At 45.6% G+C, this 13,743-nt stretch overlaps 1 protein-coding gene across 1 annotated transcript in view; it reads left to right on the top strand.

Annotated features, from left to right (window-relative positions):
* Positions 1-2,927: 2,927 nt before the first annotated feature.
* Positions 2,928-13,743, top strand: part of EPHX4 (epoxide hydrolase 4) — a 39,559-nt gene continuing 28,743 nt past the window's right edge. Inside the window, exons 1-2 of the mRNA XM_084851936.1 lie at positions 2,928-3,195; positions 11,662-11,747. Coding sequence (XP_084708062.1) covers positions 2,998-3,195; positions 11,662-11,747 — 284 coding nt within the window. The 5' untranslated portion in view covers positions 2,928-2,997. The remainder of the gene's footprint in view (positions 3,196-11,661; positions 11,748-13,743) is intronic.

Below are 13,743 nucleotides of genomic sequence, written 5' to 3'. Positions count from 1 at the left end.
TAAAATGGGGAGGGGGATGCAAAAGCTGGGAAACTACCAAATGATTAGCAGTGGAGGAAAGAGGGTGGGGCCAGGAGAAGGGTGCATGGCCACCTGAGGAACTTCGGCAGGCCGACTTTGTTTTGTGGGCCTGAGGTTCAACACCCATACTGTAGAGCATTCTACATTCGGGGTTCCAGCATGTGGGGGAAGCCTATGTGCACAGAGGCTTATGTGCTTCCCTGCCTCTGTACAATATCGGCTGTTTTTACCTGCATTGAAAAGTACTGTGTTTAAGGCAGGGCTGGGGAACCTATAGCCCTCTCTAGATCTTGTTGGACTGCAACTTTCATTATCCCTAACCATTTGTCATGCTACTGCACTCATCTCTTCCTTGTTGGCTTCCCAAGCGGCATCTGGTTGGCCACTGTAGGAACAGAAGGCTGGACTCTGTTCTCTGTTCTCAGAAGGCTCTGATTCAGCACAACTTGGGAGTCTAATAACAGCTGGAGGGCCACAGGCTCCCTGACCCTGATTTCAGTTGATTATATTATTAACGTTTTCTTCATCTTGCCCACCTCTCCCTCCAAGAAACTCAAAGAGAGATGATTGGGGGGTGGGGGCAGTGATTTCATAATGGTATTGTGACCATGGGGTTGCGCGTTCAAATGTGTGTGTGTCTGTGTGCTTTTATGTGCTTTGTTGTAAATGGCTTTTAATCCTTTTATATTGTATTTCATGTTTTCACTTCTGTAAATGCTGTAATGCTGTAGACATCATATACCTCGACTTCAGCAAAGCTTTCGACAAAGTGCCCCATGAGATCCTGATGAGCAAACTAGCTCAAAGTGGGCTAGATGAAACAACGATCCGGTGGATCCACAGTTGGCTACAGAATCGGACTCAAAGAGTGCTTATCAATGGGACCTTCTCAAACTGGGGAGAGGTAACGAGTGGGATACCGCAGGGCTCAGTCCTGGGCCCAGTGCTCTTCAACGTTTTTATTAATGACTTGGAGGAGGAGGTGCAGGGAATGCTGATCAAATTTGCAGATGACACAAAATTGGGTGGGATAGCTAATACTTTGGAAGGCAGAAACAAAATTCAAAGTGATCTGGATAGACTGGAGCGCTGGGCAGAAAACAACAGAATGACATTTAACAGGGATAAATGCCAAGTTCTGCACCTAGGAAAAAGAAACCAAATGCACAGTTACAAGATGGGGGATACGTGGCTCAACAGCATGACAAGCGAGAAAGATCTTGGAATTGTTGTCGATCACAAGCTGAATATGAGCCAACAATGTGATGTGGCTGCAAAAAAGGCAAATGCTATTTTGGGCTGCATTAATAGAAACATGGCTTCCAAATCCCGGGAAGTACTCGTTCCCCTCTACTCAGCACTGGTTAGGCCTCATCTGGAGTACTGTGTCCAGTTCTGGGCACCACACTTTAAGAAGGATGCAGACAAACTGGAGAGGGTTCAGAGGAGGGCAACAAAGATGATCAGGGGACTGGAAACAAAGCCCTGTGAACAGAGACTGAAAGAATTGGGCATGTTTACCCTTGAGAAGAGAAGACTGAGGGGAGATACGATAGCACTCTTCAAGTACTTGAAAAGTTGACACAGAGAAGAAGGCCAGGATCTCTTCTTGATCATCCCAGAGTGCAGGACATGGAATAATGGGCTCAAGTGACAGGAAGCCAGATTCCTGCTGAACATCAGGAAAAACGTCCTGACTGTTAGAGCAATGCAACAATGGAACCAATTACCTAGGGAGGTGGTGGGCTCTCCCACACTGGAGGCATTCAAGAGGAGGCTGGACAGCCATCTGTCAGGGATGCTCTGACTTGGATTCCTGCTTTGAGCAGGGGGTTGGACTCGATGGCCTTGTAGGCCCCTTCCAACCCTACTATTCTATGATTCTATGATAAACCACCCAGAGAGCTTCAGCTATGGGGCAGTATAGAAATGCAATCAATCGATCGATCAATCAACTCAGGCCAGCTTACAGGATTCTCTCTCCCTTGTCACACTTTATCTTCACAATAATCTTAGTGGTCTAAGCTTCTGATCGCCCATGGTCACTCGGAGAGATCCATGGCAGAGTGGGGCTTTGAACCTGGGTCTCCCAAATCCTAGCCCAGTCACTACTCTAACCACTACACCGTACTGACTCTACAACTCCTTTGCTTAAGAATCTTTAAAATTCCTCTTTACAGCAAAATTCTCCAAGAGATATGGCGGCTTACCAGATGTTTCAATAAAGTCATTTCGGACTTACATAAACAGAACCCTTCTCCCCTCCCAGCAGTCCCCGGAAGAACCTGTGCCATCAAACCCCCAACAGTGCTTTCACGCGTGCCCGTCGCCGCTCCACGTTGCAGTCCTCGGGTGAGATGCGAGCACGTGTGAACCAGGCCGCTGGGTGCCCCACTTGGATTTTTGCTCCTGTATTCTGAGTGAAATACAGTCTGTGTGGCTCTCATTCTTTCATATATCTACATCGAAGAATACAGCAGAGAGGGAAGGGAATTGGGGGCGAGGGGGCAGATGGGGAAAGCTCCATCTTTGAGAGAAATGCGTGTCTGCTTTTCGGATCAGGCGCGCGGCTCGCTCGCCCTGTGACCGCGCCGGCAGTTCCTGGCAGGCCGGCCGGCCTGCTTGCCTGAGCAGCTCCCCGGTGGCCGCCGCGTTGCTGTCTCCGCGCAGCCGGCGCGCGTGTGCGGCAGACGCGCTTGCTTGCTTGCCTCTCTCCATCTCGCCAATCCTCCCCCCGCCCCGGCTGGTGCGGTCTGCGCGCCTCCATTCCCGCGGCCGCCGCGATGATGTTGTTGATTCCCGCCGCCGCCGCCGCCGCCGCGCTGCTCTCCCGCTGGCAGAGCCCATCTTGCTGTCCCTGAAGGGGGGATCGGAGGCTCGAGCGCCGCCTTGGTCTAAGCTGTGTCGGAGGGCGAGCGAGCGAGGGAGCGAGCGCCCGGCTTTCTTTCCTGGCTGCGCGTGATCCCCGGCAGGCTGATGGTGACAATCGGGTCTGTGCTCTTCTGGGCTCTGGTGTACAGTTACTGCGGTCTCTGTGCCTGCCTCGAGCTGCTGAAACTTTTGTGGAGCCTTGGCACGAGGCCGGGCAAAACCTTCCAGTGGCTGATCCGGGAGAACCCGCCAGGCTGCCTCAATGACCCCTCCTTGGGGACGCACTGCTATGTCAGGATCAAGGTAAAAAAAAAAAAAAAATCCCGGAAAAAGCTTTCTGAGGGGCCTCCTCCTTCCCCACAAACGGGTGTCTGTGGGGCGGCTGCCGGGGTGGGAGGCTGACTTCTGCTGTCAAAGGCAAACGGGCAGTTGTCTTTCTGCAAAACAAACGCAGGCACAGGCAGATAGGGGCTTGCGTTGTTTTTCCCACCCTCTCTCTTTCTCCTTCCTTTCCTGCCTTCTGAAAAACAAGACCGAATGTAGGTTACAAACAGCCAATGAAACGAGAAGGGTCGTGGTTTTCTCCACTTCGTTGTGGGTCGGTGGGGTGTGTGCGCGCACACACCAATCTATATCCCTGTGCGCGCGCGCCACTGAAGTAACTGAGGGAGGTATAGGAGAGAGGCGAGGGTGTGGGGCTGCAAGAAGCAACCCAACCGGCAGGAACGCCTTTTGTGGCTTCTCTGGTCTGTCCTGGGTTTTATTTACTGCGTGTCTCTTAAGCGCTGTTTGATTTGGATGTGCTCAAACCGGAATCTTTACGTGGGTCATTGGGGTGACCACTGCAACCCAAGGAGAAAGAGGGCAAGGCAGTCATGCTAATGGTCTGACGTTCTAGTCTTAAATCACTAAACATTTTAGCCTTGAAAGAAGATCTTAATTTAAACAACAAACATGAGAAAGGAGAGGCCATGCATTCAAGGGAGTTGAGGTGATTTGCAATTGCACTTAAGTTACACAGCCTTTCAGTAGTTTCTTTGGGGGAACTCTGAGGACTGAACCAGAGAACTAAATGCAAGCCTATCCAACTACATTTATTAATTTATTTGATTTATTAGCCGCCCATCTGGCCAGCTACCTGGCCACTGTAGGCGGCGTACAATAGAAATAACAACACAAAATACAACAAATTTACATAATCAACTGAACAAAACAACATTGCTCTAAAAAAAAACCTAGCCCACCCCAAATGCCTGCCTGAACAGCCAGATTTTCAAATCCCAGAACAAGCTCATCAAAGACCTTTGTAGGACAGTTCTGCAAGTACTGAGTAATAGTGCAATATCCACTGTAGATATATAAGAGATGGGGAGAAGCTTTTTTGTGAGAAGACAGCTGTGGTGCTGTTTTCCCCCATTTAAAAAAAAAGTATGGGTGATATGCAGTCTTCCTACACACCCAGGAAGGACCATGAGCTCTTCTCAGGGAGCTGAAATGCTTTAGTCTCACAGCTAGATCTTGTCCTGCTTGAGCCAAATGTCTCCTTTGGAGTGTGGGAACTACATCCTTGTTTTGAGATCCCACAGCACTTCAGTGAGATTCATCTCTCCAAATCACATCAAAACTTCCTATGCCAGCATGATCAACTCAGCTAAGAGGAACATTGCTAGTTTGTTGATGATTTGCCCTTTCTGCATGATTAATAGAAGTATTAATAACACACACACGCACCTGCAGATGTTTACAGGTTTCCTCTTGTTATTACTATTTTTTTCCTCTAGCCCAACAGTTCTTACTTAGGACTGTACAGAATGTAGAAGTGCCTATCAAAGAGAGTAGTACAACGTAATTATTTATTTACTTATTCATAAGACTTCTGTACCTCTTAATGTAATAAATAATGTAATAAATAATGTAATAAAGTGTCTAAGTGGCTCATACTAAAATGCATATATAATACAATACTTAAGAGTGGGTGAGAGGTTCCTGGGTCTGGGAGATAGGCTCATTGCCTGTTCGGGATGGCATTGTGCCCCCTCTGAAAGATCAGGTTTGTAGCCTGGGGGTACTCCTAGATCCATCATTGTTGCTGGAGGCCCAAGTGGACGCGGCGGCTTGGAGTACGCGGCGGCTTGGAGTACCTTTTACCAGCTTCAACGGGCTCACCAGCTACGGCTTCTCCTGGACAGGGGTAGCTTGGCCACGGTGGTACAACCTCAAGACTGGATACATAGTAACACTCCATGTGGGGCTGCCCTTAAGGCTGGTCCAGAAGCTGGAGCTAGGGCAGAACAGCTCGGCTCTTATTGGGAGCTGCCCCTTTTCAACATGCAACTCCTTTGCTGAGGGAACTGCACTGGCTGCCTATTCACTACCAGGCCATGTTTAAGGTATTAGTACTAGCGTACAAAGCTGTAAACAACTTAGGGCCATGATACCTGAGAGAGCGCCTCCTTCCTTACCAACCTGCCCGGTCACTGAGGTCATCAGAGAACATGTCTCTGGTGGTTCCACATGAACCCATGGCCTGGCTGGAATCCACCAGGAAAATAGCCATCAGTGTGGCGGCCCCCTTCCTGTGGAACTCCCTGCCCTCGGAGGTCAGGCAGATGCCAACATTATGTTGCTTTCGGTGCCTCCTGAAGACCTTGTTATTTCGAGAGGCCTTCCTTGAGTGACCAGCTGCGGTTTATTACATTCAGAATTTGTTTCTTTTTAAATGTTTTAGGGCGCAGTCCTATGGGGATAGGTGGCTGCCTCCAAACTCAGAGGTGACCGCCTATCCAATGTAGGGCAGGAGAAGCACGGAGGGGATTGTCCCCTCTGCACTTCAGCCGCCCTGAATTTGCAGTTAGACAGCCAATTCCAGCTGTCTAGCTGCGGGAAGGCGGAGTGAGGGAAGCAGCTGCCGGACAACACAAAGGATGTGTTGTACCGGCATTTCTGCCTTCCCTGCCCCGGAACACCCCCTGGAATGCCCCATTTTCGCCGCTCCGCACTCCTCTTCGGAGTGCGGCACACGGGGCCATTCCAAGCTGCCTGCAAGGCAGTGCGGGATGGGGGGAAGGTCGGTTCTCCAGGAACTGACCTTGGAGCACGGGTTCCAAGGTCGGTTCCTGGAAACCGATGTATCCAATGGCTGTCTAACTGCTGACTAGTGGCCATAGGATTGCTCCCTTAATTGTTTTAACATGGTCTTTTATTCTTTTATCTTTGTTATTCACTGCTCTGAAATCTTTGATGTGGCATGGTGTATAAATATTGTCAATAAATAAATAAATAAAAATAAGTATGAAATAATAAATAATTTAAAAGAGAACAATAAAATAGAACAGTGTCATAGTCCATTTCAGGTCAGGGAAAGCTTGTATAAACAAATAAGTTTTCAAGAGGCTTTGAAGCTTGCCACAGTTTCTGCCTCTTGAGCCACACATGGGAGAATGTTCCAGAGAGTAGGTGCCACTACCAAGAAGGTCCACTGAAATGCTATTCCTTCGTGACATTCCGTTGGTTCCAGGACACATCCATGTCCTTCCATACATCTGGCCACTCCTAGGTAGAAAGAAACTACTAAACAGATAGGTAATATTATAAGAACATAAGAAGAGCATTGGTGGATTAGAGCAAGTATCCATCTAGTCCAATATCCTGTCCTCCACAGTGACCACCAGATGGCTCTGGGAATCCCACAAGTAAGCCACGAGGGCAATAGCGCCCTCCCAACAAATGCATCCAGTAAAGTTTGGTGTAGAGCGCAATCTTATGCATGCTTAGAAAGAAGTCCTGCAACTCCCAGCATGCTGGGAACTGTTGGACTTTTTTCTGACTAAACGTGCATAGGATTGCGCCTTTAGTAGATTTCCTTGTAGTTTGTTGGTTAGAGCTTGAGTGCAGCGGTACTGACAATGTCCACCTTTAAGAACTTCACACACTTGTTATTAAACACTGTAAGAAAAATTGCTCTGCGAGTTAGCACTTCCAGATGTATTTAATCACTTCCATAGTGTTGTTAAACATTTGTTTGAGAAAATGAATTAGCAGTATATAACAAAACAGGATAAGGTGATGATAAATACGAAGTGCTGTTAATATGTTTAATTGAATTACACATCCAGTCAGTTAGTAAATTCAATATGAAATGCCCTTAACGACAATGGAAATGAAATAAGTAGACTTAGTAGTTGTTGAGGAGAAAATCCCCATAAGGAAAGAATAGATATTTCCAAATCTACACTAAGTCTATAAAGTCTATAAAACCATAGAGAGGTAATCTGGAATGCTGGAATGAGCTTATTTTGTACATCTAAAATTCAAGCATACAAAAACCAGCTTTATTTACCGTGATATTGTGTTTTACAACGGTGGTTCATACAACTAGTATTCTTAAATATCCCAACCTGGAGCTCCATGCAAAAAAACTTGCATGGTGATCTACTTCCTGCAGTGAAATGAATGAAGCATTCTTTGCGGTCAGAAGAGCTTTGTAAGATGGGAGTGAACCTCCTTCTAGACAGGCTGCCAGGCTCTGAGTCTGTGGTGCTCCCATCTATGGGAGGCCAGCCTGTTAAGGCAAGGTGGGCAGAAAGTAGATTTCCAGATGTTTTGGACTTCAACTTCCAGCATTCCTGGCCATTCGCCATGCTGGCAGGGGCTTTGGGGTGTTGAAGCCCCAAACATCTGGAAATCTACCTTCTGCCCACCTTGCATTAGGGTATGTACAAACAATGGGTTGAATCCTAACTTAGTCATGCTTAGAGTAAACCAAATGGGTTGTAGCCAATGGGTTGTATCCATGTTAGTTTAACAAGTCCCATCCATTTCAATGGGTCTACTCTAACTAGGCCTAACGTTGGATACAATGTACTGAAATCAATTGGATTTCAGTTAGTAATGATTAAATTCTTATTGATTTCAATCATTCTGTTCTAACATGAGTAGGTTCTGCTGCAACCTATACCGTTAAAGAGAACATGCTATGGTTTGTTCTCCTGTGGCACTGCTAGCAACTTGGCTGCCTTGCACCTGCACAATGCTGTGTTAACTATCCCATGCCTCTGCCACTGCCTCACTGTCCCCTTTGGTAAAGGTGCTGGGTTCCCCTCTCCCATGCAGTGGTGCTTAGTTGCAGACACTGGCAGTGTCCAGTGAACTTTTTCACAAGCTGCTGCTGCATACTTACCAACTCTTCAAATAGTGATTCAGTCACCTGTCTCAGGGCTGCTGTCAAGGTCGGGCACCTGTCAAGGGCCCACACCCCAGCAGGGGGCCCACAGACTAGAGCCCCCTTGACCTGCGCCTCCCCTTCATCATTGCAGCCTGTTTCTTCACCTGCCTCTTGCTCTGGTCCAGACAATGGTGGTGGTGGTGAGAAGGGGAGTAGTAGATGCCACTGCCTATTTGCTCACTGGCTGTTTGCCTGTCAAGCAAACAGGTGGTAGCAACGATGAAAAGGAGGATGTGGAGCAATAATAGCTGGTGACAATTGTGGAGAGAAGGTAGACTCACTGAGAGAGGGGGCCCATTGAGAGTGTCTTGCCCAAGGGCCCTCAAAAACCTGGAGCCAGTGCTATTCTGTCTCATCTATCTTTCTGTGCTTCAGACACACTTTCTGAATTTAAAAAGAAAAAAATAAGCATCACTTGAATAGTTATTCATGTGAATGTTTGTTAGTCGCTTTAATGAAAGGGAAATCCATTTTAAAAGAGTTGCAAAACCAGCACTAGAAATGGGAGTGGATAGATATGTGACATCACTAGTAGCAGCTAATCAACTTGGTGCACAACCACTTTCTACGGTCAACCGTGGTACAGCTGATCAGCTGGGACACCCCTTCCCACAATGCCTGGCTCTGCAGAAGGACCCCCTCAGAGCCAGGCATTTGGGCCTGGCCGGCTCTCTGAAGAGCCATGCTGGCTGCTTTGTCTGACCAACACAGCTCTACAGAGAGTTTGCCCATCCTTTGGCTTACGCTAAGAGGAATTTCAGCACGAGCCAGAGGGCAGGTGGCTGAGAGCAGCCATCCATCCTCTGTTTCGCTCAGAGTGAAACAGAAGGTGGATGGGTGCTCTGGAGAGCCCTGCTGGCTGTTCTCTGTGTGTGGCATTTGCCACAACAGGAGAGTGGAACTGGCAGGATTCTCTGGAGAACCCACTAGCCTTGCCAAGCAGGCAGCTGCTCCGGAGAACACCAGCAGTCCCCCTCTCCTGCTGTGGCAAATGCTGTGGCAGATGAGCAGCTGGCAGGGCTCTCTGGAGCTCCCACTGGAGGTGATGGTAGGCCTTCCAGGTGGGGATGGAGGGGGTGCCGCTCCTCCTGAAGCACATGCTTCAACCTGCTCCATGGTAGGGCTGGCCCTGCTTCTGTCTCTATGTTTTTCTTGATAACAGCATATTACATATCTTAAAAGAGTATGTATACACTACATTGGTTATGTATAAAGAGGAATGATCACAATGTGAGTATGTACACACCACAAATGTACAATGATTTAATCATGGCTTCCCCCCAAAGAATTGTGGGAACTGTAGTTCTTTGAAGGGATGGCTGTAGGGATCTTTAACAGAGGATCTTCAATACCCTCACAAACCAACAGTGTGGAAATGCCAGGAGACCCACACTGGCTTTAAAATACACTCAACGTTTTTTTTTGAGATAAACCTTAGTTTTAAAGTGATTTGGGTAATTTTACCAAGAGAGTAATTTTACCACAAATTTAAAAGAACAAAGAAGCAGAAATCAGCCACATAAATGTCTCTCAATTATCCAGAGCAAAATCCTGTGACACATTCTTGCACTGCAGCTGAGTGCTAGCCTCTCACTTGCAGCTGTCTGATGTCAAGCATGAAATGAATAGAGGCTCTCAGGATAGTTGCTAATAGACAAGGATCCAAAGTGCCTGGCTGGTGTCCTTATTAGCAATCTCAGTAGAGAGCTTGTTTGTTTATCTGAAATAGGATGAGAAATAATGTGTGAGTACTTTGCTGAACACCACTATGGCCCACTAGTGGAAAGCTTGTCTAGTAGCCACTGATCATATAGCATCTAACCTAGGGTATGTACACACAGGTCTAATTTCACACAATCTGTTTGTGTTGACAGAGTGAGAGAGAGCAGGTGCTTGCAAAATATTTGTTAGTAGTTCCAATTAGTTTTCTTTTCTAGGTGATGCCTTGCAATCTGCCGTTCGTGCCTGAACTGGGAACAAAGGGCCGTATTGATCCTTTAAGCTGCAACCCTATACCCCCTTACCTGGAAGTAAGCTCCCTTGAACTCAGTGGGACTTACATCTGAGTAGTTACATGTGTAGGATTGCAATGTTATCTGCTTATTTGATTTGTGCAAAGTCACAATAAAGTGAACATTTGTTTCCTTTCCTCTATTCCTCCCATATGCTTCCACCTCTTTGGAGGTACCCAGATGCATTTCCACAAAAGCATGTTTGTGGAAATAACATAAGAGTTCTTAAAACAAGCAGTTGTGGAACATCCTTCCAGAGTACAGACAGAAAACACTCCCAGAGGTGGGGACAGGTATGCTCACAAGTACATTTGGCCAGCCCTATGTTATGGGATGGAGAGTCTGGCGTGAGTATTAGAGCTGTCACTTGAGAATTTTAATCACATAAATCTTCTGTACCATTTCAGATCATGGGCTCTGTTGATGCTTTGCACTGTAGCCTGGGTTGCCTGGTTCTGCTATGAGTCAGGTCTTTAGCAGGGATCGGGTTAGGTCAGGTTTCTCAGGGGAGCAAGATGGGAAGAGATCAGCACCACACAAAGCTCCAAGTGGGGCTGGGGCTGTAGTTCAGACAGGATTGTCTGTATGTTGCTCCAACAAAGCATAGATCAAAGCTAAGCCTTAAATAAGAGTTTGGTTGAATTTAGGCTGGTTGACTCTGCCTCTATACTGACAGGCTTTGTCTCTTAAAGGGGCCTGGCCTGTTTTAGCAGCTTCAAGCTGTGGTGATGTGGGAATGGATGTAGCATGTGAGTGTCCTCATGGCTGGAGTTCTCAGAGTCCAAAGATGGCAGGGCAACTCCTCTGGACACAGGGAAGCTGACCCCTGGGATCTTTCTGGGGAACTGGGTCCTGGGAGGAGGAGGCCTCGTGATGCCTTTCTGTGACCAAATCCTCTCCCTAAACTATTAACTCTGGAACCTCTTCTTCAGAGGACAAAGGGTCAGGATCCCATGAGGATGAGGGTTCGGGGTCCTGCATACCTACATGTATCTACATATATCTGCATATGTATGAAACCACAGTTCAGATGGGGGCAACGGAAACGTTTGTTTTTGGATGGTAAATAGATGTGCCATAATATTCTGTGTCATAGAGGAAAGGAGAAATGCCTCTTCTGCCTGCCTGTCACCCATGGACTCCATTAACAATAATTTTTTAAAAGAAAACCTGTTGTCCTATTAATCAGGGCACCTTTTCAGTCAATCAAAAGGTTTTTAAGCTGTTAAACGGTGCAGCCCTAGTGAATACTCATCATTGCATGTTCAGTAATACTGCTGCCAAAACTAGGTGAAGAGTCCAAACCCATCCAAAAATGAGCAGACTGGAGGAGGGACAAGGAGGGAAAAAAAACATGATGGTACATTAACAGTCTTACCAATGCACAGAAGACCTGTACTTCTGGATCAATCAGTGTGACACTTGTTGAATCCTAAATTGAACCTATCAATTGAACAAAGCTCTTATCAATCCTGAGATACTTGAACATTCACCCCTGAATATAAAACAACTTGTCTTCTTTTTCACTTCCAGGATTCTGGGCTGAGATTCCACTATGTGGCTGCCGGAGAGAGGGGTAAACCACTTATGCTACTCCTTCATGGCTTTCCAGAGTTCTGGTAAAACTCTCTGTTTGCTTTCCTTATATGAATTTATATCACATTTGCTTTCATCTGAATGTACTGCAAGAGAAAGATCAATACGCAAACCCATGTTACTATTGTTGTTTATTTTTATTTCACTTTGCCTAAGGACTCTAAAAATAGTAACTATTGTCTGTAATGTTAATGAAGACATGATTACTATTATTACCTTACACTCTGCACACATGACTGGAACATAAATCCTAATGGAATTGCATGTAACACTAACTAAAAGGTTTTTACAACACAACCCTGCACATGTCAGTCTACTCAGAAGAACGTCCAACTGAATTTAATGGAATTTATGCCCAGTTGACTGTGCATAAGATTTCAGCCTTAAACCTAATCAAAGTTTTGCTGTTTGGTGATATGAACCAGATAAGCTTCTTCAGTGGATCTTGGCATATCAATTTTGTTTTGTAAGATCTCACCATAGAAAAAAGACCACAGTTACAAAGGTAAAGGTAAATACTTATTTTCCAAATAACTGAGAAATCCAAATGTGTTTTCTACTCGTTCTCTTTATCTATATATCAATTCTTATAAGCTTCGAAAACATCTTTAGAAGTTGCCTGTAATACAGAATATCCAGAGACACTCAACTTCCAAGAGATTCTAGATGCTTTATAGTTTACATATGCTTGTAGCTATTGACATATAGATTTTATCTCTGATGAGGAGTGAGAATTTGAAACATAAATACTGAACATTTATTTTTATAATAAAGAATTGTCTTTAAAATGTATGGCCTTTTCCTTCATGTTGTGTTGCTCCAACAGTATTCCCTCCTTTAGTGTATATAGAAATCATATAGTTCATTAGCCAAGAACTAGCTGGATCATAGAGTTGGAGGGGGGCCTTGTGGGTCATCTACTCTAACCCTCTGCTAGATGCGGTGATAACAGCATAAACATCATGGCAGGTAATAGTGTATACATCTTGTGCTTTTAATAAGATTTCAGGTGAATTCGTTTTCAAAACAGATTCTTTTCGTTCATGTCACTTGAACTTGCCACTTCAGTGTTGAGCTTGGGCATTATTTGAATATGGTATCTCCCCAAAACAGAAGCATCTGTCAATAATTAAGGAACTGATATACCTGCCAAAGGGACAAACCAAACATGTGTGTGTTTGAGAAACATGCCCTCATTTTTCATAGGGGATACTTTTATCACCAAATGGAGTGTGTGTTTGTGGGAAGGGATGGGAGCAAAAACTTCCCCTCCCTTACCTTACTTCCCTGTGGGTTGTTGTTGGGTTGTGAACTCTGGGTTGTTTAAACCATGGGTTGTTACGTGCAAACCCAGACCCATGGGTTGTTCATGGGTTGTTTCGTCAGGCTACAGAGGCAGTGGACAAGAGTGATAAAAAAAAACCCAGCCATTCTACATGGCAGTACTAGAGCACCGCAAAAGCATTTGGGATACAGGGAGGGAGCGGGCGAAGGAAGAGGGAAACAACCCAGGGTTTGAGAAAACAGACCATGGTTTGTTCAACTGTCTACCAGACAAACCCTGGATAGGGCAACAAACCATGGGTTAAATAAACCATTTTAACTTTATGTGCGAACCAGGTCAAGGTGGGTGGGATGATGGGTTTTCTCCAGTCTATGTGCTCCATTTAGAGATAAAAGTAGAGTTCCCGACTCCGGCTTTATAGCCAAACTGGAGATTGGACACTTCAGGTTTGTTCCCAAGTCCCTTCTAGCATTATGTGTAATATAGGATGCTTTTTTATTTTACAGTATGTATACACTGATTTTAATTAATTTACAAAGAGATTTACAATATAATCATATTGTAATACAATACGATATCATCATATCATAGCTAAAACCAGTCAAGCAAAACAACAGAACACGTCAAGTAAAACTAAAGTAAAATCAAAAGCAGTAAAAAACAGCCATTCCAGACCACAGCTTTGAAGACTTTGATGAAACAGATAACTTTTTGTCAATTTCCAAGAAGCAGCC

Source organism: Heloderma suspectum, chromosome 4 (genome assembly GCF_057233095.1).
Source record: "Heloderma suspectum isolate Gila_16-S chromosome 4, 16-S_ref, whole genome shotgun sequence".
NCBI lineage: Eukaryota > Metazoa > Chordata > Lepidosauria > Squamata > Helodermatidae > Heloderma > Heloderma suspectum.
The sequence above is the reverse complement of the archived record's forward strand: the minus strand, read 5'-3'. Positions and strand labels throughout refer to the sequence as shown.